Below are 24996 nucleotides of genomic sequence, written 5' to 3'. Positions count from 1 at the left end.
TCGGTGGGCTGATCGACATGTTCCCCGTCGGTGGTCCGACCAACGTCTGCTCCTCATCCCCGGTCAGTGGACCGATCGACATGTTCCCCGTCGGTGGTCCAGCCGAATCCCCCTCGTCCCCAGTCGGTGGGCCAATCGCCGCATCCGTCGTCGGTGGTCCGGCCGACGCCTGTTCATCGTCCGTCGGAGGACCGATCGACGCGTCCGTCGTCGGTGGTCCGGTCGACGTCTGACCCTCCTCATCTGCAGTCGAAGGACCGATCGACGCGTTCCTCGTCGGTGGTCCGGTCGACGTCTGCCCCTCCTCGTCTGCAGTCGGTGGACTGAACGACGCGTTCCTCATCGGTGGTCCGGTCGACGTCTGCCCCTCTACGTCGCCGATCGACGCGCCGCTCGTCGGTGGTCCGGCCGAGCTCTGCCCCTCTACGTCGCCAGTCCATGGACCGCTCGACACGTTCTTCGTCGGTGGTCCGGTCGACGTCTGCTCCTCCTCGTCGATGGACCGATCGACACGTTCTCTGTTGGTGGTCCGGCCGACGTCTGTTCCTCGTCTTCAGTCGATAGACCGATCGACACGTATCCGTTGGTGGTCCGGCCGACGTCTGTTCCTCGTCTCCAGTCGATGGACCGCTTGACGTGTTCCTCGTTGGTGGTCCAGTCGACGCCTGCTCCTCGTCCCAGGTCGATGGACCGATTGACATGTTCTCCGTTGGTGGTCCGGCTGACGTCTGCTCCGCCTCATCTTCAGTCGATGGACCGATCGACACGTTCCCCGTCGGTGGTCCGGCCGGCATCTGCTCCTCCTCGTCGCCCGTCGGAGGACCAATCGACACCTTCCCCGTCGGTGGTCCGGCCGACGCCTGCTCCTCGTCCCCAGTCGTCGGGCTGATCGACATGTTCCCTCGGTGGTGGTCCGACCGGCGCCTGCTCCATGTCCCTCGTCGGTGGTCCGACCAAGGCCTGCTCCACGTCCCCGCTCGGTGGGCCGACCGTTACGTGCTCCACATCCCCGGTCGGGGGGCCAAACGACGCGTCCCTCGGCGGTGGTCCGACTGGCGCCTGCTCCATGTCCCCCGTCGGTGGTCCAGCCGAGCTCTGCTACTTCTCGCCAGTCGGTGGGCCGATCGACGCGTCCCTCGTCGGTGGTCCCCCGGAACTGTCGTACCTGCCTGCAAGGCCTCTTGTTGTCCCCCAGAACTGTCGTGCCTGCCTGCAAGGCCACCGGGCCTTCCCCCAGAACTGCTACGCCTGCCTGCAAGGCCACCGGGCCTTCCCCCAGAACTGCTACGCCTGCTGAAACCCCCCAGCAAAACCCCTGTCCAGTTCCCCAGTGACAGTTTTTTCAGTCCGTCCTGGCCCCCTTCCATCCACCCTGCTCTGTGTAGATTTTTTTTTTTTTTTTTGGACCGTCTGGAATTCGGTCCTTAAGAGGGGGGTTCTGTCATGATCTTGTGTTCTCATTTCCTGTTTTATTTTGAATTACTTCATTGTGTTGTTTCACTTCCTGTCCTCTGTCTAGTTTCTGGTGTCTTGTTTTTTCCTGTGTCTCCTGCCCCTGTGATTGTCTGCACCTGTTCCTAATGTGTCTCACCTGTGTTCTAATTGCCCTGCCCTCCTTGTGTGTATTTAGTCTCTGTGCTTCCCTTTGTCTGTTGTTGGATCGTCTGTTTTTTAATGTTGTCTGTTTCTGCATTTTTTCCCCCTGGCTCCAGTTTTTGGATTGCCTTTGTTTGCTGCATTTTGTGGACACCTTTAGTTGGTTTTCTTTTATTAAATATCTTTTCATCACCCTTGCATTTGGGTCCTGCTTCCTGTTCAGCCGTGACAACCTCCAGTCGGACTGAGTTTGTCAAGCTCTTGGCTGCTCTGAAAAACTTGTTTAGGCTGTGAGTGGTGCAAAGTGTGAGTGCAGCTTGCTCTCTGAAATCCAGCGTGCAACAGCACATGACTCAGATGTTTATAAAGTTACTTTGCACAGCATAATTGTTGCCTTGAGTAGTCTTAAAGGGGCCATATTATGCTCCGGGCACCTTTTCAGCCTGCCTCCACGTATATTTGGTTATCTGGGGTGTCTGCCAGCCCACGGAGAATGAAAAGAAAACAATGAGTCGTTGATTCGTGGTTTGGGTTGATCGTGCAGATGGTCTGTAAACGAGCCGTTCACAGCCCGGGCGTCAAGTGACGTAAGTTGACTCCTGCTACTGGGGCGACCACGCCCCCAACCTGAGCAGCACCTCCCCCCTTGAAGTGCGGAAAAACAGATCGCGTCTACACCATAATTTTCTCCCCGCAAGCGAACGACGACAAGCGGCTGCCGGCGGAGCTCGTGGCTGCCGGCGGAGCTCGCGGCTACCAGCCGGCGTAGCGCGGCCGGCCGTGAGCTCCACCGGCCGGGATGTCGTTAACGTTCTATCGCCCAGCCCCTTGTGCTCTGTGTAATTATGGAGAACGTGTTTGCTGTGCCTCCCGGGTCTCTACGTCATGTATGTGCCTTGTCACGTGCGACTGTTGTCATGGCAGCGCAACGCCATAGTTGCGCAGCAGACCCGGAGAGGAACGAGGCGGAACACGAAGGGAGGGGGGCGAGGAGTGAGCAGGAAAGCGCTGGAATCGACCATAGTCTCACAGGGCTGTTTATACAGAAAGAGGAGGGTGCTGTGTGGCTTGATCCTTGAGGTGTTTTGACATGGAATGGCAAAGACATGTAGTGCACACACCTGAAAACCAATGTAACTTGTGTAAAAGGGGGCATAATATGGGCCCTTTAAAAAAACGTGACCAGACACAACCTGATGGGCTGTGCAGTGCAAAATATGTGGGTCTTTTGTTTAATAAATGTATCTACATCCTGCACTCTGAGCACCAAGAGAACAATCCCTGGTTTAACCCATCCCACATTAAAGTGATGAAGCTGGTGAGGGAAATTAGTGAAATTAATGTGTATAATTTAGGATCAATTCATGTCTTATAATGAAGAAATATTCTCTGGTGAATTGGCCATGGTGGAGGACTCATTTAGACAAATGGAAACTGGTTGCAAATAATGGGATGACAGTTTTGGCTTGTTATCTGTCCACAGCCCCTAATGAAAAATCCTTAAAAGCCACAATAAAGCATTTGCCTAATTAGACTGGTTTTATTTCCAAATCTCTGTAGACTGAAACACAGTAAATACTCCCCACAGCAGAGGCCATACACTTCCCTCTAAAGATTGAGATATTAATTAAATTACTCTTGATGGAATGAGTATTTTGTGAGAAGGGGTGGGCAAGAAGAGCAGGAAAATGTGTCCACTTTTGTTGAATGCATTATCATATTCCTGCCTAAACATTTCTAATAATTGAATATGTGAGACAATAAAAATGTGAGATTTGCTGCTACCACATTTCCCCTGTAAATTAGTTTTACTCTTAACTAGTGCTTAATACCACACTTATACTGGGTCTCGGTCGTAAGAGATGTCCGCCCACAACTGAGTCCGGTTGTGGGGCTTGCTCATTGTGGGAATTGTTGGGTTTTCCCTGTAATATTGTAATATTAACCTCACCATGTGAAGTGCCTTGAGACAATGTATGTGGTGATTTGGAGCTTTACAAATAACATTGAATTGAATTGTTCCACTCTGGAAAATTTCCTCTGAGCCTCTGCTCCATGTTGACAGGACTGCATCACATTTTTGCACATTTGTAAGCTGTACATTTATGCTGCCAATCTCCTGTTCTACCACATTGCAAAGGTTCTACTGGGTTCACATCTGGTAAGTGGGAAGGTCACTAAAGTTCACTGAACTCACCGTCATGATCATGAAACCAGTTTGTGACGGCATTTACTTTGTGACACCATTAGAAAATGGTTAAATGTTGCAATAACACATTGCCAGGCTACATTGTTCAGTCTTCAAGTCCCCAGTGCTTGTGAGTCTGTGTCTACTGCAGCCTCAGGTTTCTGTTCTTGGCTGACAGGAGTCGAACCTGACATGGTCTCTGCAGTTGTGATCAGACCTCCTCAAGGTTGGATGTGTTCTTACTTTTTCTGATCACCACAGTTATATAGAGTAATTATCTGAGTGACCATAGCCTGTCGGCTCTAACTAGTCTGACCATTCTCCTCTGACTTCTCTCAACAGAACTGCTGCTCACCAGATATTTTTTTTTGTTGGCTCCATTCTTAGACAAACTCTAAAGACGTTTGAGTGTTAAAATCAGCATTTTCAGTGATACCACAGTTTATCCATTCTTATGTTTTATGTGCATATTAACTCAAGCTGACCTGTATCTACAAGATTTTGCAGTGCACTGCTGCTGTGATTAGATAACCTGACCCTTGCACCAGAAACCTGTGTATACATTATTGGCATAAGTGTCAGATCTTCACTAATCCATATTGAAAGGAAAAGTTTGACATTTTGGGAAATGCGCTCATTGATTTCTAGTCAAGTGAGGAAATTGTTAATAAGAAAGCTTTAGAGATGTTGAAAGGCTGATTTTATTTTACCTGTGTAGTGAGCCAGCCAAGCTATTTTTCTATTTTTATCTAAATCTCAGCGGAAAAAAGGCAAATAAGCTAGTATTGGTGCTAATATACCAACTGTAATTAAATCCATACATGTTAGGAGTATTCCCTGTCAGTTTGCTCCAACCACTATGTGTTGATATTATATAATATCAAAGTCCATGTTTGTTTCTGTTACTTGGCTTTTATTCCTTCTTAGCTTTTTGTCTCATTTTGAGTAAATCTTACCACAGGGGCCATTAAAAAATCTTCTAATAACCTCATTCTTTCTTTGTGTACCGTTGACTCTGTCCTCATTGCTTCCCTTTTTTGTTGCTCCCTCTCTCTCCCTCTTGTTTCCCATCTGTTCTTCTCTCTATCTTCATGCCACGCTCTGTATTAATATTTCAGGTGCTTATCTATGCTTCAATAGGTGTGTGTGCACCATGAAACTGACTAGAGACCTGAGGAGAATGTAATGTGTCATGTATACAGGAACGAATGGACTTCCACTGTTTTTATATTGTCCGTGGCCTATGCAGAAGATGGAATTCAGATAATGATCTGTGTAATGAGGAAGGAAAGCCTGGAGTAAATGCTACAACTTCCCAAGGGTGGATTCGGAAAGTCTTTCCCATCGACTTTTCCTAACCACTATTCCTTAACCTAAATGGAAAACGTAATGAGGTCAAGGAAAGGTGTAAAGGAGGATTCATAAAATAGAAGAAAAGCCAACAGTGGTGCTAAGAGAATTTGCCTCCCCTTACACTATACTATGTAATTACGCGACCGGGAATGTTACTGGCGTGCATCTGCCATGGTGAAACTACATATTTCCGAAGATGGACTACAAAAATAGCGCAACTTGTAGTCTACTTCAACCTGTGCATTCTTAGACAACAAGGTGAAAAATATTTATTCATTACCAAGGTTGGAATTGAAATAAAAACAATAATATCGACTATGAAACTGAAACTTATGACCACCATTGGCATAAGATGGAAATGCTTAATAGGCAATGGTAACTTACATGATGACTTGCATCCCTTCTCGGTTATACACTTCTTCTTCTTGTACTTCGGATTTAATTGTTTAATTTTGTGCATGACGCATCACGTTAATATTGCTGCCGCAATTACTTGTGGGCCGTCAATTTCTCCTTTCTTTTGCACATAGGTCCAGTGAACCCTATGCTAAAGGAGATAGGAAAGGAACAATTGAAGCACCTTTTCTAAGCATATAAAGAATTCTAACAGCTCTTATCATGGCTGCAGATGAAAAACTTCCAGGTCATTTCACTAAGTTAGGAACCTTCCTAAGCAAAATTGACAATTAGACTGCAGCCCAAGATTTCCTCTCTTTACAGGCAATTGTGTCAGAGCTGGGCGGAGGTGAAATGAGCTGTGAGAGGCGATTTCACACTGGAAGCCAACCAAAACAACCTGAGTTATAAAAGCCTGATTATGAAACCTCCAAGGGTGCTGAACTAATTACCTTAACTTAACCATTAGATGAGGGGTGAGACAAGCTTTCACCCTGCATTACTCGCATGAGTTTGATCACTTAACTTCACCAAGAAGCCAACTTATTGTAATGACCAACAGATGGAAGACAGCAGCAGATTGGCAGAAGATCTGTGGGGGTCTTTCCAGATGAGCAACCCAGAGACATTTTTATAGCAGTATCTTTAGGAGTTGTAGTGTAGACAAGTGTTTTTTGCTGATATAAATCCTGTCTGGTACTTTAGATCCTGCCTGCAATTGTCAGGCAATTTGTTACCTAATTTGAACAATGTTCCAGTCAATTAATGAGTATGTAAATTTTTCCTCAAAGTCATGTCCTTTCCACTGGATTTTAATTATGAGACACTCCAGATTTAAGTCAGGTCAGAAAAATATTAATCAAATCTCAATTTAAAGGTCAGTGGAAGACCCCATCCAGGCATGTTTTAAAGTAAATAAAAGTAATCTGCTATGCCTAATATTTTGTTTAACATTGTTTACCCGAAAAAAGAAGTCTTGCAGTCCCTGTTGCCTACATTTGAATATTTTGACAGCGATTTGGTTGTCTTATTTGTGACGTGCCAAATCTAGCTTGCCCAAGGTTTGTTTGGATTTGAAACTTCAGAGAGGTGCACATAAATCTCATCCTCCAGGAGAGGAATGTGAAAACACCTCTATAGTTACACAATTTGCTCAGATACAAGTACCTATAGTCAATGTCAGATATTTTGGAGGACAGAAACAGAAGGAAAACACTTTTTTGACTGGAGGGGGTCTTTAAAGTCTGAGCCAACTCTCAAATCAGTTAAGACAGATTTAAGTCAAATCCCAAAGGTGCTATATGCAAGTTTTTGCAGCCACTACAAAGTTAATATAAGGATTAGAAGCTATTTACTTACTATAAGGTACAATCAAATCCTGCTCAACAGACTACAAAAGAATGTGGGTGGGACTTTTTGGCAATGTGCTAAATCGTTCAAATTACATTAACAAGATAGGAAGTATGTCGAAACAACAAGATACAGAAAAACTTGGTTGTGCATTTATTTTCAGCAGGCTAGAATCCCTAAATCACCAAACTAGCTCCCTGTCTGTACCATGACAGATTTTAAACTGCCCTAAACTAATGGTCTCAGGCCTAAATACATCTCTGATTTACTTGAATTTTATGACGCATCTGGACTCAGGTCATCTGAGACAGTTCTATTTAATCCTTACTGATAGACGCAGTGCCTAAGACTGAATATCTTCTGTCTGGCGCATGAACAGGTTGAGTATTAATATCAACAATGTCACTTGACCTGGGATGTCCCCCGGCTCAGGTATAAGTTCCGGTGTCATCATAAGATCGTTTCCTTTTCATCATCTTGCTTATGCAGGTTAACACATGTTACTGCTAGATATTGATATTGTGTCAGTGAAGAGTGCGTACGCACTCCCTTCTCATTGCATATATCGTTTTTCTACTGATTAGCAGTGTTTTCGCTCGAAATGACTTAGTGTTGCTTTGTTACCTTCAGTTACTCTAACGAGAGCGTGTTCGCTAGGTTTAGCCTTATATATGGTTTTGTGTCATTTTCTTACGTTTAGCAGAGTGCTCTCGCTCAGGCCAACTTGGTGGGACGCTATCACAAGCACACTTTGGTGAATGGATGGACTACTTCTGTCCTAGCGGTGAGAGCATCCTTGCACCGTTTCACGGCATAAACTTTTCCCTGAAGAAAATAGAAACAGAGAGAGAACAGACAATGGCACAGGTGGGGGGCCACAGGCTGGTGTCCATCTTCTTAAAAGGGGCTCTGATATTGTGTCCCCCTAGCACACCAAGTGCTCCTGCATGGGATCTGCCCCTGGTGTTGGATGCCCTACGTTTACCTCCCTTTTAACTCTTGGCACAGGCAGAGCTGAGGTGGTTGTCAGCCAAATGTGCTGTTATCGTTGCCATCACTTCAGCAATGCATGTAGTTGAGCTAAATGACATGTCTGTGAGCACTTCTTGTTTGAGGTGGAACTCGGACAGCTCGGGGGTTACTCTATGGCCGAATACAGCTCTTCTCCCTAAGGTGCTTGCACACTCGCACCTCAATCATCCTATCCAACTGGTACGGTTTTACCCCCCATTAGGAGAGGGTCTGCTATGCCCGGTGTGGGCCCTTAAAGCCTATGTAGACGCTACTGCATGCATAAGGCAGCCTGACCAGATTTTTGTCTGTTACAATGGTCCTAGGGAGGACAGTGCTATCTCGAAACAGCGCCTGTCCCACTGTATCCTGGACGTCATAGCCTGCGCATACAGGGCAAATGGCCATTCTCAACCACCCGGAGTGAAAGGCCACTCTACCAGGAGTGTCTCCACATCATGGGCCATCCAGAGAGGTCATATGTGCTGCAGGCTCATGAGTATCACCAAGTACATTCTTCAGATACTACAGTGTAAAGGCTGCCACCCCCCATCCATTGGCTGTGGTTCTTCAGCCAAGTTCCTCTGCTTCATCTTTAGAATGTGGATACTCAGGAATCCTCATGACTCCTGGACAACCGCCAGAGTTCTTGGTCACTCAAAAATCTCGTCAACACGTGAGAAAATTCCCTAATAAATGATCTTGTGATGACATGGGAATTTATACCTGAGCTGGGGGACATCCAAGGTCACATGAGACTTTGTTGATATTAATACTCGACCTGCGCATGCGTGTTAGGCACTGCCTCTGGCTGTCATCCAGGATTCATAGACGCATAGTTACATTTGTAACTTTTGGTTTACACAGAGGTTTCTGTTCACTGGCTCAGAATCAAGCAATGTGAAGCAGCTTTGAGTTTCTTTTCTACAAACTTGTGGAAAGCTTCTTGACAACCTATTGTCAACTTATTTAAAACAGGACATGAAAAACTCTTTATTGTTGTATTCTAAATGCAATTTTATGTCTTCATATTAAATGTTTTCAATTAATCTATACCATTTGTTGTTACATAAAATTCTGACCCACGTTGACTCTCTTGTCCGTAGCTCTGTGTATCAGTAGTTAGTATTAGAGAAATGAACAGAAACTGACCACCAACCAGAACAGTTTGAACACATCTAATTATCAGCCCGAGTTTTCATGTTGATATTACTAAATGGAAAAAAAAAGAAACATAGTTGGTTGGTCTGACAAAGACAAACCATGCTGTGTGATTGTTTGATTTGATTTGATTCTTTTAAATACAGATTGAAGTCCTTTTGGTAGTGAACAGGAAAGCTATTGGTGTCAGAACAAACCAAACTGACCCAGATAGTGAACCAAGGGGCCTTCCGGTCATTACTGGCCAGGGGTAGATTAGGGGGAATTCTCCCATTGATTTCCTTTTCATTCATCCTAGATTTGAGTGTGTCGCTGTTCTGAGGCCTAATCTGTAATGCATTTGGACAATTTACACACACATACACGCACGCAAACACACACATACACACACTTCACCCATGCACTTGGCAGTTTGAAATAATTATGAGAGGGGATAAATGTTGAGACTGAAAAGCTTTAATTATAGAGCCAGCACTGGTTCTGTCTTTAGGGAAGCATTTTTAATTAATATCTCCCCCCCCCGCCCCCCCCCCCCCCCCCCCCCGTCTCTCTCAAGTGCAACACTTTTCCAGTTGAGATTTATGTTGCTGATCTGCTATCTCTCTTCAGGTAAATTAATCCATGGGGACATGATCAAAAGAATGGGTGTGTGCCTAGAGCTTGATTTGATATTTCATTTGAGACTGAAGTCATAAAAGATGAGCAGCATTTAACATGGTTACGATTGAAATACACCAGTCTTGACATCATAGCAAAAGATGGCTCCACGTGGATTTTCAGCAACATGGGCTCATCTGAAATAAATATCAGTTCATTCTAATAAAAAATAGATCATGTGCTTCATATGTTAACCAAAAAACTGCTCTGAAATATGGTAATAATACTCACAAAAACCTTTAAATGTAAGATAATGGCCATACAAGAGGTAGATGGGTCTGACTGAGAGCTTGTCCAATGCACGTCCACCAATACCTGCCCTGTCAGTGTAATTGACAGGGCTAGCTGTCATTCACACTGTATCCATGCCCCACGCATGCTTTATTTGATCTGTTACTCTAAATGAGACCATCATTTACTAAATGAAGATCATGCTTTATTTAAGAGGACTACAAACTTATTTTAAGACTGAACATGGGGATTTAATGTAAATATTGAGGTGCGTAAATCATCCTACAGGGACACTGGTCTGCTTAGACTGATGTTTTATTGATCATTAAATGGTTGATCCTTTGGCTTGCTGTTTTGAGGCCTAATCTGTAATGCATTTGGACTATTTACAAACACACACACACATACTATGAAAACGTCTCTCTGTTACATCTGTGTAAAGTTCTACTGTGCATTTTCTTCTGATTTCTGGGTTCGTAGATGTTAGATGCTGTCTCAACTTATTTATGATCAAATGTACTAATATCAAGCCAAATCCTGTGACAAAAGCATGTTGATGACTACAGTGTGTTTAAAATAAACAGAACTACCTTATGTGATCATAAGACAGACAAAGACTTTAGAGTGTCCTTTGGATTATGTTTGGGGAATAAAGTGCAAAATAGGAAGTGCTGAAACTGCTGATATGAAAAAACAAACACAGTATCTGGTAGAGTGAACATCAGGTACATCAGGAACATCAGGTATACATCACATGAAATGAGACATCCCAGTTGGTGGCAAAGCGAGGTGGAGTGTCTGGTCGTTATGAGTGAGAATGGCCAAAGGCTCATGGAGGAGAGAGCAAGGGTTCACAACCAGATGCAGCCATGGAAATCTGCCAAGACCTCTGGAGGTCAGTGAGGGGTGAGGAATGAACAATGGGCACATCAAAGCATCCCCAATGTCCGTTTGAACTCTGCCATTATTGATTAGCTTGCTTTAATGTTTGGTAAAAACCCGAACGATGAATTTTTCTGCACTGTAATTCAGGGCTTCAGCATCAGGGCTGGATAATAAAGTTAATTCAACCAGGGAACATTTCAGAAATAATTCTCATTCTTAAAAGCTGTGGGGAAAAACTGCACCAGTTTAACAGCAAAGACTCAACAAAAGACTAAATGACCACAACTAACAGACAACTATGACCTTCTCCATAAAAACTCAGCAACTCAATGCGTTAAAGCATGTGATCTCCAACGCTAGTCAGTGGATCTTGACTCTAGATTAGGTTTAAATAAATATTGATAATATACTTTCTTCATTCAACCAGATGTTTCTAGATGTTTGAATAAACCAATGTTTTTTCAAATTTTAATCTCAAATGTGTCCATTTTTGAGTAGTTTGACCCTTGCAACGCAGTTAGGTTTGGTATCTTTAAAAACAGAATCAAAATATTTCACAAGCATGCTTCTGCAGCTCAAGCATGCAGTGGCTAATGAAACCCATTGATCTAAAAAAAAAAACTTGGTAGTTAAAATCCTTCCGTCAATTGTTTTGTTGGAGCTCATTTGCAATAAAAATCCAGAGCAACAACAGAAAGTTGGGAGTGTAAGCAGCTTTCATTGACACATGTATGTACCAGCTGGCTAACAGCCAGCTTGTCAGTGGGACCTGGACTGACCTCATATATACATATACTTGTAAGCTGCACTGACAGGCAGCAGGCAGGGGGGCTAACAGGATGAAACTGTCTGCATGCAGGCTATGTTGGGAGTATGTGTGTATGAGATCTGGTATGTGTAAAAGGTATGTACAGACATAAACAAATAGATGCTCATACACATACAGCGCCCATTATCAACATCAGGTCATACAAAGCGGATCTGCCCCCAGCAGGAACTGGATCAGCTCCAGAATCACATCCTCACAGTCAAAGTAGGTGGCTGATTAATGAAGTCGCAGGCTGTCGACATTCATCACAGAACATACAATAGGACATACTCATCCATTACTCACTTCATTGCTCGTTGTCTGTGTACTACTGCTTCTTTTCACCAAACAGGTGGGCTACTGTGTGTTCTCTTCATGTCCTATCTCTACATGGGATCTGTCTTGCTACCAAAGGTGTATCTTGGACTCTGTAATTTAGGCCTTATACAGCAGCTTTTGACTGCAATGAGAAACATATCTCTATATCACCACTGACAACTTGAACAACAGGAACAGCTGTTAGGCATCCTGAAAAAAGGACTTTTTGTGCATCATTTTTCAGTCTCCAAGTAAAATGTCAAAATAAATAAATGAAAACAATGCAGAACGAATCACATCAAATAAAAAATCTATGAAAATTAAAAAAAATAATATACTCTCTGTTTCTGTTAGTTCTCTGACGCATTGATTGGGAGGTCCAATCCCGGGTAGGGACACTAACTGTGTGAAAATATTCAAGTGAATTTTGAAAATTTGCTAACAAACATGTAATGCTATGTTTTATTCTTGCTTTTTTCACACAGCAGCACAAGTTGTGGAAGGTTGAGTGCTTTGTAGCAACTGTGCTGCATGCACTCACCACAATGACAGATGTGTAATAGGTGAATGGATGTGGGTGTAAGTAAGTGTATTTGCCAAACACTGTCTGCAATATTGAGCATAGCGTTAGTTCAGGTAGGCCATGAAGTCAAGCTCAGCCACTATGCAGCACATCAGTGGAAAATAGAGATCTCTATACCAGCTTGCTGCTCAGCTGATATTCTTCTATGCATTCAATTGGCAAAGCTCATATTGTGCACTCTGTTTAAGCTGCTTTAACGTAGCTCCTCCTCTTGATTTACTGCACGCCACTTCATTTATGTTGCATTTCAACTTACCCTACTGCTCACCATCCTCCATGAGGATCCTTGGTAGATCGACTGCATTATAGATTATTAGCATATGTGATCTGAAGCAAAGGAATCCATTCATGGAGAGAGAGCTGTTTAATCTTCTTTACGCTCTTTCCCAGGAAGCCGCCGTGAGGGAGACACACCACAGCAGTCACTGCTCCAGTATTAATTAATTAATAAATAAATATTTCAGAGCCTGGTTTGCCTTTGCCCCCTCTGCTTATATTGAGGGCTGCCATCAGTCCACTAAACTGCTAATTCACTCTGCATAGGAGCAGCAACTACAGCATCCTACATAGCTCCCATATCAACGCTCAGTCTTATGGGTCGCTGGTATTCAACAACTTATGAATGTTACCTCCGGTGTGAAACTAAGGCTATCTTAGATGCTCGAAAAGCTATGAGTGCTCTGTGACTTGACTGGTTCAACATATATATTTTGGCTTATTTGCCGCCTGGACCTGGATGCAAATCGGAGGCAAATCAGCTTGGATTTGGGGCTCGCAAATCAGCACTCGATCAATATGAGTGAACTACCAACAACGCGATCAAAGTGACTTGTCGAGGCCTCACCGACGTCTACCAGATATATAGGAGGCTGAATATTTGGACTTGTTAGCGAATCCCAAATCCTATAGTGTGAGGGGTGTAGTGACTGGCAGTGAGTGCATCGACTGGGAAACCAGGGGGAGGAGCTTGGACCAGACTTTCCATGTTGTCACATGGAGGGTGGGGAGGTGTGCTCTCCCTTCCTTAAAGTCTTCCATGTGTGCACATGGAAGGGCATGGGGGTTAGGTTTGCCAATCATGGTTGTATTAGGTTGTATCCCTGCCTCACTTTCCATGAACTTTAAAGAAAAGGGTAGGGAGATGTGCTCCCCTTACCTCGGGCATTCCACATAGGCATGTGGAAGGGCAGGGAGGTTAGGTTTTCCTGGGGTTGTTGTTTTGGGGGTCACACTGATTATGGGGATCTGGAGAAATTAATGACCTTATTAAACTTTTATATCCGTCTGTTCTTGTCAAAACAAACATGCCAAACACTAAACGTTTCTGAACAAGAATGTCATATAAACGATAAACTTGTAAGAGACATGTCAGTGACACCCGGTAGATATACTACTACTCCTATCCCTATTCTTATATTAAGTGGGCATACATGCAAAAGGTGCAGTGCAATCCCATATAGAGAATTCTAATGTTACGCAGATATAATGAAATGAATTAGTTGCATCAAATTAGAGCCAGACTACTTAAATAACATATTTTAGAAGCCTTGAATCTAAACATAAACACCAATATCCAAGCTTTCTCTGTTCATTTTCAGCTGTTACCTTAGAAAGCTGTTGGTATAGTTTTAATTGCTTTATTCCATGTAATTTTGTCTACTTGGCTTTTCCTATGTAGCTACCTCCTCATGCTGGCCTTTCCAGGCAGCACCAAATACAATTTATCGCGATTATTAGATTGAATTAATTTGGACTATAGTGGTCCTGACTGAACTGTGGATTATCCTTCCTCACAGCATTTTGGTAACTGTAGAGCAGATAAATATTGACGATGAGCTGAAAGTCAGAATTTGGACAGTGAAATCTTTCCCCTACACTACTCAATAATACCGACAGTTGGCAGGTGATTTTACCTGTCTCTCTGTCCCTCTGTCACACACTCTTTCACACTCCTATCCTCTTTTCTACAAATGTAAAATAGATTCATTGCATAAAAATAGACTTAATGGACATATTCAATTACCACTTGCCAAAGTTAGCAGCATCAGAGATGACAGGATTAGCCTTAGGCGCAAACAGATCCAAGCAGTTTTCACAGCATAGACATAGACTGTATCCACTGCAGGAAAAGCATACAATTATGCCCATGGTGACATTAAGCTCTAATTCAGCTGAATTTGAAAAGAAATGAGATGGTGAAAAAAAATATTTTATATATTCATATCTTATATCTCCCTGAAGTTAATCCCTGCTTGCCCCAGTTCGCATGCCAATGTGTCAATTGGGCAAGACACCTAACCAGAAATTGCCAGAAAAGTGTGGTGAATAGCAGCACTGTATGAATGTGTGTTTCTAGGTGAATATCGCTTGTATGGCTGTAAAGCCCTCTTTGTGGTCAATAAGACTATACAATTGCTATATAAATACGGTTAATTTATTATTTCAAAACCTCCAAAAAGTAGACCTTTGTTGAAGTCAATTTTGCCTTCATAAAATAATGTAATTAGTGCTCCATCAAGTTCATTATAAAGTTTGAGGGAACACCCTTGTTGTTATTTTGTCTTGTTTTCACAAATGAGTTTAATAGTTGTAAGGTCATTGTAGAGACCAGGTAAAAATGTTATAACCAATATACTAGGCTTTATTAAATATTACACAATTTCAAGGTATCTGTACAGAAGCCCTGAGAGGCCAATGGAAAAAGAAAATCATTATTATTTTTCGACCTTTCTTTTTCATTTGTGAAAAAAAGAGGCTAAAGTCAATCTCTACCCCAGTGTATGTAGATAGGACTAAAATATTTAATGTTTTCTTCCAGGTGCTTTTTAATTCCCTACTTGCACTGTTAACAAAAGGTACATGTATTGAGTGTCTTTTTGCTATACATCTATCACAGTCTATGAAGGCTTGCTACCAGGAATGGTAAATGGACTGCAATTATATAGCACTTATCTAGTCTTTTTGACCACACAAAGCATTTACAGGACACGTCACATTTGCCTATTAACACTCACATTCATACGGCAATTCTATTTACCTCACGTTTGTGACCAAGGACACTTGGCATGAAGACTGAGAAAAGTGGGGATCAAACCCCCGACCTTCTGGATAGTGGATGACCTCTCTTTCTCCTGAGCCACAGAGGAAGGCTTTGAGATGTCAGGTGAGATAGAATAAAGAGTAATAGTCCACACATTGAAAAATTTTCATCAGATGAATGGGTCAAACAGCAGACTAGAATTTGAATACCACTTACATTTTCAACATATCTTAACTTAATTTGCTACACTTTTCACACACACACACACACACACACACACACACACACACTTTATTATAGAGGTGGAAAAAAGCTTAGAAACCTGTCTTCACAGAGTTCTGATAATAATGTGAAGTCAACAGGTATTTCAGGACAGAGACAGAGCCATAAAGTAAAACCTCTGACCTTGGCAAACAGCGCCCCCTTGGCTGCCAGTGCATCCTCTCCTCTCCCATTGGGGTAGCACTCATACCGAGCATCCAGAATAGGGTAGCGGCTCGCCAGCATCAGCCCACTGTTCAGGAATTTGAACCTGGAGCAACAGTCTTTCCAGCCGTACCGTCCAACATCACTCAGCACATAGGGAAAGTAGCGATGCAATTGCGGCCGCAGTCTAGTTGTCGATCCGTGGTCAAACACCTCCTGTAGAGCAAGGAAATCCAAATTGGCAGGGAAAAAGGCAGAGATATCATGGTCAAATGTCTCATCTCCGTGGCGGCGTTTTCGTCCTGGTCGCTTCAAGACTGACGTGCGCGGAACATGAGAGAGAGTATTGTTGGAGGTCATCCCTACTCCGCTGTCAACTCCATGGTAACGAGCAAGGGACTCCCTGGAAGCAGTCATGCTGCTCGTGTCTCCTCCTGCCTGGTCCCCAGGTTGATGGTTCCCTGTTTCTGCCTCCTCCACCTGTGGGTCTGGTTCTGGTGCGCTAATGCTGATTTGAACCCCTGAGGTGTGAAGTGGGCAGTCTGTGGAGAATTTTGCCTGGATCCCTTCTCCATGTATAGGACAGTCATGATGGCCAGGTACGCTCTGAGGCCCTGTAGAATGCATGGGGCAGTCTGGACTCTCTCCTGAGGGGTGAATGGGACACTCTGAGTTGTTATTAGCTCCTGCAGTGTGGAGTTGGCAGTCTGCCATGGTGTCTACTCCATCTGTGTGAAGCGGGCATCCAGTGGAGCCCTGGTCTCCTGCAGCAGGGTGAACTGGACAGTCGGCAGCACCTGAGGGGTGTATTGGGCACTCAGTGAAAGGTTCAGTTTCAGTGTCAGCTGGGCCGTTGATGGTGTGTGTTTGGTCTGAACGCTGTTCCAGAGAGGAGGTATGACGGAAACCTGTGGCAAGGCTACTGAAGGATGCCGCACTGATAAATGGAACAGAAAGATACATGGAATGAAAGAAAGAAGTATTCAAGATAGATTTGTTTGGCTTGGATATATAAGACATATATACAACTGCTAGAACACAAGCAGTAGGAGTCCACAAGAAAGCTCTCCTTACCTGATTGAAGTATTAGTAGGTGAGTCGATGTAGATTTTTATTTGAGGCCGACTGGCACCATTGCGTATCCTTTTCCCAACCTCACGGGCTCTCCTATGAGTGTCTGACAGGTTGTTGAACCTGGCCAGGGATTCGGGCAGCAGGCATACGTTGGCACTGGAGAAACAGAAGCTTCTGCCCTGTGGCCTCCATTCCCCAATACCTACGCCACCTAGACCTGCCTGGCCCTGCTCAGCCTGGTGTTTGTCTGGTCTGCACAAAGTAAGAAAGAAATATCATATTCAGTTAAACAGAGCTCAGAAGTACCCAAACACCCCCAACACAACAAAAAAGTGCACTTTGACAATTTAGGAAAATGTGCTTCTTCACTTCCTTGTTGAAGGTAGGATTAAAATGGTCAATATTAAGGTCAAGGTTAGCTTAATATTAAAAGCTGGATGCTGTGGGAAAACAGCTAACCTGTAAAAGCACCTATAAAGCTCACTAATTGCCTCCACCTTAGAGGTTATGTTTTCAACCATTAGTTTGTTTGCTGGGCGGTTGGTCGGTTGTTTTTTTTCCCATGAAATCCAGTGGAAGTATGGTACATCTGTTTCTTTAACATTGTGAGATTATGTTTTTTTGTTGACATTTTGACACCAATATCCCATGGAATAAAGCATATGTTTAATACATCAAAAAAATAACTTATAAGGTTTCTGGTTGTAAATGCCCTCCTGGAGCACTTAAGAAACGGTCAGAGTCATGCTAACCTTCCAAAGCTTTACATACCAAGCTAAGATAATCAGCAAGCTAAAAATAGTTATTAATTAGACAATACATAAGTTGAAGCGATATCTCTATTTACATCTGATCTCATAACAGTGCTGTGTCTCATAAAGGAACTGAAGTTTCTTTCACACCCTCCTGTGGCACAGCAGGTTATTGTTTCAAGCATGACTTCCAACCCGTGCATCTATCATTTCTGTGATTTTTGTGGTTGTTACTGTGTCCCATTGACAAAGGCTCAAGGTCATTGTGTCGAGGGGTCGGGAGAGCAGCTTTGTTTTTGCACATGTGCATTGCGGATGAAATTTGTGATCTTAGACGGGTGATTGGCAACAGACAAGTGTTATTGTCAAGCTGACAATGACTCTGCTTACACTGTTCTGAGATCAGGTACATTATTAAATGCATGTGCAGTGTGGAAGCTCTGGGCAAGACAGAGATGCTTTTCCTCCCAGGAAAGGCGTCTCCCACCAAACACCTCTCCATCACCATTGAGAACTCTGTGGTGACCCCTGCTCAAACTGCAAGAAACTTCTTGACACTGGACAACAGCTGACCTTCACAGCCAACATTGCAGTGACAACCTGCTCCTGCAAATTCATCCACAACAACATCAGGAGGATACATCCGTTTGTCACCGAAAAGGCGACAGATATTGGTGCTGGCTCGTCATCTCACGCCTTGACCCCTGCAACTACTGTGCCATCTGACCTCTACAGCTCATCCAGAATGCAGCGGCCTGGTTTGTCTCCAACCTACCAAAATCCTCACACACCGCCCTCCGCACCCTGCACTGGCTCGAGTCCTATTCAAGGCACTGGTAATTGCCTACCATGCTGCGAATGGCTTAGGCCCTTCCTATATCCAGAAAATGGTCAAACCTTACACCCCAGCCCATCCTTCTTCTCTGCTACTGCTATGGCTAGCTACGCCCTCAATGCGAGGGGTGAAAAACCACCGCTCATCTTAATCCCTTCTTTTTTCCATCCTGGTTCCTCAATGGTGGAACGAGCTCCATATTGATATCAGGGCAGCAGAATCCCCTTAATGCCTCCGTCGCAGACTGAATACACAGGACACTGGATTCAAGGATAATAATGACATTAAACCTGCAGTCGGTAGCGCACCAGCGTCTCAAGCTCCCTCTCCGCTGCACTATGATTCTTCCTTCACAGCTCCTCCCAGCCCACCTGCCCGTGCACGATACCATGGCAACTGAAGTCAGGCCAGGTACGTAACATGGCATTCGCATCGGTAAGAAGCTAACACTGACTACTGTGGACATTGCTAAACTATAACACGTTTTAGTTACCTATGCCTCATATTATTACCTGTGACTTTTTGTGTAAATAATATCGTCAGTGTTTTTGAATGTAGGCTACCGTTAATTCGTTTATATCAGCTTGTTTGAATAAATAGCGTTAGCTAGCACATTAGGTACTACAGAATGTTACATGGTAGGCCTGTAAATTAGCAGCTTGATCTTCACATACATCATTTGTTGTTTTACAGGATGATTGACATTTTTATCTATATTTTATAACATTATTAGAGCTTTGTGATTGTACACTGGACTCCGATTAGCAGCTACAGAACGTTACATGGTAGGCCTGTAAATTAGCAGCTTGATCTTCACATATATCATTTGTTGCTTTACAGGATGATTGACATTTTTATCTATATTTTATAACATTATTAGAGGTTTGTGATTGTACACTGGACTCCGATGTGGAGCCCCCCCCCCCCCCCCCCCCCCCCCCCCCTCGGCTGCTTTGACGAGTAGACAAGCGAGCAGAAGAGGGATTCGCCTACGAGGCACACCGGGCAGGGCCCGTGGAGGATGGGGCAGAGGTCGCCGCGTTGGTCCGACACCCAAGGACATTGCTGATCTTCATGTGATGAGCCAGTTGGTACCTGCTGCGTGCACTGGTTTCATCCCAAGGAGGGTGTAGCTTCAGTGACCTTTGCTAGATGTAAATAATGTGCTGTGCAATATATTTTTTTTCATTTCAGTCATTTATTTCAAAGTTATATTTGAATATTTATGCAACGTCAGTATTTGCCTTACGATAAAGTGTATGTTTGAAAGTGATTGGTTTCTCATTGCATGAATAAACAACAAGGTGAATTTAGGGTAATCAGATTCACTGATTCATTACTACATGCAATATCTCAAAGAAAAGCATAAGAAGTTTATCAAATTGAACAATGATGTAATATGTCAAGCTTTATTTTGCACATGAATAAAATACAAAGTAGGTGTGTTGAATATTTATAATATTCATGTAGATTTATGTATTTGTATTTACAAATTTAATGTTTGAATATAGTTTCAGGATTTGTTTCCTGAAACAAAGCATGCGCAAATATTCACTTATTTAACTACAACATCAAAAATCCCAATAATCTTGTCAAACATTTCTTATCCTTTTAATATGGACAGAGCCTTTCAGTTCTTCTTGTGGGTGGTCTGTGGACGTGGTGGTTGTGGTTTGAGCCGCAGTAAGATTCTGGCTTCATAACCTGAAGGGCTGATGCTTAAGCTTTTGCTGGCGTACAGTACATCAGGATGTGCTTATAGAAGGACTCCAGCTCTGCAGTTGACCTGCAAATTCAGAGTAAACTGTTATAATACTTTTTTATTAAAATAATTTAGTCTAAGTGCACGTGTTGTGTTACACAATCACAATTAACAAACAAATATAAGTGGTCCTAAAGGAAAATTCAAATTCATAACCGTACCTGAAGTGTTTTAGTGAGTTGAAGGGTTTTGGAGACAACCTGGTCTTTACATCACATCCCCACCATCAAAGAGACGACTCTCTCCATTCTAGACAGGTTCGTCAAAGGCCTACCCAAGAAGCAGAACCCCCACAAAGCAGCCTGAAAAAATACCTTGCACATCAACTTGTGTGGAGCTTTAGGGATGTTGTTTGTGATCTGTCTGAGCCCCTTCCAGACATTGCGACTCCGCATATTAAATATCACATAAAATATATATACTTAAACAGAGTTTTGTATTATAATTGAAGTCCTCATCAATATCATCATGGATGTCCAGTGATGACATACTAAATAGATGAAGAAAGACATTTCTTATTGAAACATATTCCAGATTTGTGTGGTAAAAGTACACCGTACACATCAGAGGGGAACCCCTTAGGGACTTCTAGGACTTCAGAGAAGGCCCAACATATCAGCATTTTAAATGTCATATTTAACATATTTCAATTCATAATAACTATGCCTTTTAATTCTACTTTTGCTTCAGAAATGACAGTCTAAGTGACCTAAAACCTTGAAAATAGAGTTATCCAATCAGATTTAGTAGTTGTTGTTGTCTCTAGGAAGAAAATAGGTTACAGCTTGCCTACTCATTGGTTAGGACTTAATGATCGGGACAGAAGTCCGGAACTTGTGTGTTCCTTTAGATAGTGACGGGTAAATAAGCCAATCATGTTTTGCTATCTTAGTGGGCGGACTAAAAACATCGCCCTAGGCCTTCCAGAAGGCCACTGATATCTAGAAGGGTCAGTGAGTGCGAAGCGTGAGGGACACCGTAGTAATGACATTTAGAAGCTAAAGCATCTGGTGAATCATTTAGAAGTTCTAACACGTGTGTACTCACAGTGTAACGGCGTGTCATGTTTTAGAATTTGGGGATTTTAGTGGAGTTTGAAGCAATGCATTGCTGGCGATGATTGTGTGTGTATACAGTATTCCACAAAAGTGAGTACACCCCTCACATTTTTGTAAATATTTTATTATATCTTTTCATGGGACAACACTGAAGAAATGACGCTTTGCTACAATGTAAAGTAGTCAGTGAAGAGCTTGTATAACAATGTAAATTTACTGTCCCCCCTCAAAATAATACAATGTAAAGTAGTCAGTGAAGAGCTTGTATAACAGTGTAAATTTACTGTCCCCCCTCAAAATAACACACAGACATTAATATCTAAACCACTGGCAACAAAAGTGAGTACACCCCTAAGTGAAAATGTCCAAATTGGGCCCAATTAGCCATTTTCCCTCCCCGGTGTCATGTGACTCCTTAGTGTTACAAGGTCTCAGGTGTGAATGTGGAGCAGGTGTGTTAAATTTGATGTTATCACTCTCTCATACTGGTCACTGGAAGTTCAACATGGCACCTTGTGGCAAAGAACTCTGAGGATCTGAAAAAAAGAATTGTTGCTCCAAATAAAGATGGCCTACGCTACAAGAAGATTGCCAACACCCTGAAACTGAGCTGTAGCACGGTGGCCAAGACCATACAGTGGTTTAACAGGACAGGTTCCACTCAGAACAGGCCTCGCCATGGTCGACCAAAGAAGTTGAGTGCACATCCTCACAGTCATATCCAGAGGTAGTCTTTGGACAATAGACGTATGAGTGCAGCCAGCATTGCTGCAGAGGTTGAAGCCTGTCAGTGCTCAGACCATACGCCGCACACTGCATCAAATTGGTCTGCATGGCTGTCATCCCAGAAGGAAGCCTCTTCTAAAGATGATGCACAAGAAAGCCCGCAAACAGTTTGCTGAAGACAAGCAGACTACGGAAATGGATTACTGGAACCATGTCCTGTGGTCTGATGAGACCAAGATAAACTTATTTGGTTCAGATGGTGTCAAGCGTGTGGCGGCAACCAGGTGAGGAGTACAAAGACAAGTGTGTCTTGCCTACAGTCAAGCATGGTGGTGGGAGTGTCATGGTCTGGGGCTGCATGAGTGCTGCCGGCACTGGGGGGCTACAGTTCCTTGAGGGAACCGTGCATGCCAACATGTACTGTGACATACTGAAGCAGAGCATGATCCTCTGCCTTCGGAAACTGGGCCGCAGGGCAGTATTCCAACATGATAACGACCCCAAACACACCTCCAAGACGACCACTGCCTTGCTAAAGAAGCTGATGGTAAAGGTGATGGACTGGCCAAGCATTTGTCCAGACCTAAACCCTATCGATCATCTGTGGGGCATCCTCAAACGGAAGGTGGAGGAGCCTAAGGTCTCTTACATCCACCAGCTCCGTGATATCGTCATGGAGGAGTGGAAGAGGATTCCAGTGGCAACCTGTGAAACTCTAGTGAAGTCCATGCCAAAGACAGTTAAGGCAGTGCTGGAAAATAATGGTGGCCGCACAAATATTGATACTTTGGGCCCATTTTGGACATTTTCACTTAGGGGTGTACTCACTTTTGTTGCCAGCGGTTTAGACATTAATGGCTGTGTGTTGAGTTATTTTGAGGGGACAGTAAATTTTCAATGTTATACAAGCTGTACACTGACTTCTTTACATATTGTAGCAAAGTGTCATTTCTTCAGTGTTGTCCCATGAAAAGGTATAATAAAATATTTACAAAAATGTGAGGGGTGTACTCAATTACTGTATGTGCCTGTGTTTGTTTGAGTGTGTGTGTGCAGGCACGCCAATGCTGTGTCTGTGCCATTGTGTGCTGTGTGTCGGAGCTTTTTACCTTGTGGTGTGACAATGATTGTGCGCGTGTGTGTGTATTGGAGCTGTGTGTCGGAGTTTGTTGTGCAGCATGTTAGAGCTGTTCACATCTTTAAAAAATACCCCAAAAACATTCGGACTTTGCGACGTTGAAGGCCCAGTGCCAGACCCCACGGTTCGCTACTGGTACACATACAGGGTATTCATATCTATCAGAACATTTAGTATAGCTTAGCATAGCATACCTTGTATCCAGGACCTGAATTGCAGCTTCCTCAACCAGCAAAGTCATCATCTCTTTAGAAAAGCAACATGAGTTAGTGAAACTATGATCCAGGAAAAAATATTCCTCCATTCCAAATTGATTGATCACAAATCGAAATACTATCAGGGGAATAAATCATCCACTTTATACGCTGCATGTTACCAACTTGCCACAAATTGTAAAAAGGGGAAAGTACATCATTTGTAGTCATGACTATCTGAGTCGAACAAAATGTGTAATTACATGCTGTTCACATCAGGGGAGATGTGCATTGTACTTTTCTTCATGGCCAAAGTAGAGTCTTGCTTCAGGACAAATGCCTTCACTTTCTTGACAGTGAAAGTAACAGTGTGTAAACAACACACGGGAACTTCAGCTTCGGCTTGAGACGCTGGTGCGCTATTGACAGACTAATAACGGCACTGTAAATCTACTACTGTCGATGTACTGCTACAGTTAGCTCTGCTTCAAATCACATTCGCTCAGTCATTTTCTAACACTCATTGTGCTCAGACATATAAATTTAAATAATTTCACAGTCTGCTCTACAGTGATTAGTGCATTTGTAAATTCAGTAGGCCTACGTGAATGTGACTAGTCAAAACTGGGAATATCGACACCTACTTAGCATTCAGCATAGCACAGGATGCTACATTTGGTGATAAATAGTGATGCTAACTAAACAGTACGCCATAGCACTTTGAACCTAGCAACTAGCAGCATAATAAAGAAATCACAGTTGCAAACGGCGTGGTTAGAGAGTGCTAAAATAAAATGGAAAATAAAATAAAAGATAAATGAAACAGGGATAATTACCGGTCAAGTAGAAAGAATAGTTTGTGAATCCTTTAGGTCTCGCAGCTCTCTCATCTGTGGAACGCCGCTCCAATATATACGAAGGTTTTATCTCTGGCTCGATCTGCATCCTTCTTTTTAGCTTGTTTTTGCTCGTAGTCTTTGTCGTATATGCAGTTACCGGCAAAGGAGGTGCTTGGCGTTCTCTGCCATTGTATTTTCAAACTAACTCCGCTTCTGCTGCTAGCTCCTTGTTGCCAAGACATGATCTTGACCGAGCGAGTGAGTATGTGCACAGGTACTGTCAGCGCTGCACAGCTCGTACCCCAGATGATTGACAGAGCGGAGAGACACCCCCTGACTGTGATTGGTGATTTTTCTTCGGGCGCGTGGATTCTTGCAAATGGCATTAAAGGCAGTAGGGGTCGCTAAATGAACTAGATTCTTTCACATATGTTCTGTCTCACATATTACTACCAGGATATAATGACAGTTTCAGCAAATATGACAAAAAGTTATTTTTGCAAATCCTACCTACCTTTAAAGGGCAGAAATTTTGAAAATTTGAAAAACACCAAGTCTCATTTTTATATGACTTGACAACAACAAACAGTTGTAGTTAAATGAATCAAACATGTG

General features: G+C 43.3%; 1 protein-coding gene and 1 long non-coding RNA gene across 8 annotated transcripts in view; both read right to left on the bottom strand.

Moving 5' to 3' along the window:
- The window catches only part of smpd3 (sphingomyelin phosphodiesterase 3), a 78900-nt gene that overhangs the window by 20944 nt on the left and 32960 nt on the right, over positions 1 to 24996 (bottom strand). For all 4 annotated transcript variants that reach the window (XM_035642816.2, XM_035642819.2, XM_035642817.2 and 1 more), the window contains exons 3-4: positions 17078 to 17329; positions 15983 to 16940 (exon numbers count right to left, since the gene is read on the bottom strand). In XM_035642816.2, the coding sequence (XP_035498709.1) occupies positions 15983 to 16940; positions 17078 to 17329 (1210 nt within the window). The remainder of the gene's footprint in view (positions 1 to 15982; positions 16941 to 17077; positions 17330 to 24996) is intronic.
- On the bottom strand, positions 19711 to 24989 carry LOC118315496. 4 transcript variants are annotated; one of them, XR_007030993.1, is made up of 4 exons: positions 24379 to 24989; positions 23543 to 23891; positions 20588 to 20728; positions 19711 to 20450 (listed from the first exon to the last, which is right to left on the bottom strand). It is a non-coding gene; the product is annotated as an uncharacterized LOC118315496 (long non-coding RNA). The 4 variants fall into 4 exon arrangements; XR_004794870.2 differs by having other exon boundaries at positions 19714 to 20450; positions 23543 to 23594; positions 23806 to 24989; XR_004794869.2 differs by having other exon boundaries at positions 19714 to 20450; positions 20588 to 20696; positions 23543 to 24989.

This window comes from Scophthalmus maximus, chromosome 7, assembly GCF_022379125.1.
Source record: "Scophthalmus maximus strain ysfricsl-2021 chromosome 7, ASM2237912v1, whole genome shotgun sequence".
In the NCBI taxonomy this organism is placed as follows: domain Eukaryota; kingdom Metazoa; phylum Chordata; class Actinopteri; order Pleuronectiformes; family Scophthalmidae; genus Scophthalmus; species Scophthalmus maximus.
Note: the sequence above shows the minus strand (reverse complement) of the source record. Positions and strands in the feature narration are given on the sequence as shown.